Raw genomic sequence first — 1,100 nt, 5'->3', positions numbered from 1 at the left:
CCGGCGCAGCCCCGGCGCCGCTGCCTCGGCACGGGGCAAAGCCGGGGTCCTGGCGGTGGGGATGCTCAGGGGACCGTGGGGAGCAGCCAGCTCCCCCTCCCCAAAAAACCAGCCCCCATCGCACCCCCACCCCTGCGGGCATGCGGGGACCCCCGGGCACCGGGCAGGGGGCTGGGGTCGCCGCGGACGGTGGGGGCAGCCGCCGCGTGCGGGGCGCTCACCGGAGAGGCTGGCCTTGCTCGCGGAGGGCAGGCTGCTGCTCGACGCTCGCCTGCAACACACAGRGCGCTGAGCGCTCTCGGGGGGCCGGGGACCCCCCCGGGGCGAGGGACCCCCTCGCCGCCCCCCGCCGTCCCGCTCACTTGGCACCGGTGCGGTCCTGGAGGTGCGTCAGCACGGCGAAGTTGCTGCGGATGGTGCGCAGGCTGGCCAGGACCTGGCGGGGCGAGAGCGGGGCTGCGGCCGGGCGGCGAGACCCCCACCCCCCCACCGCCGCCCCGATGCCGGGCGATGGGCGCCCCGCGGCTGGATGCTCCGGGCGCCGCGCGCGGAGCGGGGGGCCGTGCCGGCRGTCGGCGGAGGCGCTACCTGTGCGAACGGCGTGACGATCATGTCTTCTCCGTGCCTGCGGGAGCGAACGGCGCGTGAGCCGGGGGCCGGGGGGCCGCCGGTGCCGGGCCCACGGCGCCAGGCCGGGGGCACAGGGGGGGGCAGGGGGGGATGCTCACAGGTCGCTGGCGATGGAGGAGTTTCGGGACATGGCTTTCGGGGACAGGTCGTAGTCGCTGTCGGAGCGGTAGAGGAAGGACTCGCGGCGCTGGCCGTGGGCGAAGCTGCCCTGCAGGACCAGCCCCGAGCCCGGGCTGGCCTGGGGGTCCAGCGGGCCCCTGCCCGACAGGCCATTCTCCAGGTCGAAGCTGCGCGGGAGAGAGCGGACGAGGCTCGGAGCCGGCAGCGCCGGCCCCAGCCCCGAGGCCCCGGGGACGGGCGCCTGGCAGGGCTCGGCCCAGCCCCACCGCCCGGGGAGCCCCCGGCGCCCCCGGAGCAGCGACCTGCCGCCCCGAGGACAGGGGCTGCAGGGAGCCCCCGACACCCCTGCC

At 78.1% G+C, this 1,100-nt stretch overlaps 1 protein-coding gene across 1 annotated transcript in view; it reads right to left on the bottom strand.

The window, feature by feature from the left end:
* LOC146587107 (3',5'-cyclic-AMP phosphodiesterase 4C-like) overlaps positions 1 to 1,100 on the bottom strand; it is a 7,940-nt gene that overhangs the window by 4,593 nt on the left and 2,247 nt on the right. The window contains exons 2-5 of the mRNA XM_085320149.1: positions 729 to 1,052; positions 589 to 625; positions 363 to 436; positions 222 to 271 (exon numbers count right to left, since the gene is read on the bottom strand). Of these exons, the coding sequence (XP_085176275.1) occupies positions 222 to 271; positions 363 to 436; positions 589 to 625; positions 729 to 1,052 (485 nt within the window). The remainder of the gene's footprint in view (positions 1 to 221; positions 272 to 362; positions 437 to 588; positions 626 to 728; positions 1,053 to 1,100) is intronic.

This window comes from Rhea americana, unplaced genomic scaffold (assembly GCF_003343005.1).
Source record: "Rhea americana isolate MKP2758 unplaced genomic scaffold, rheAme1 scaffold_611, whole genome shotgun sequence".
In the NCBI taxonomy this organism is placed as follows: domain Eukaryota; kingdom Metazoa; phylum Chordata; class Aves; order Rheiformes; family Rheidae; genus Rhea; species Rhea americana.
This window is presented reverse-complemented; position numbering and strand designations above follow the sequence as displayed.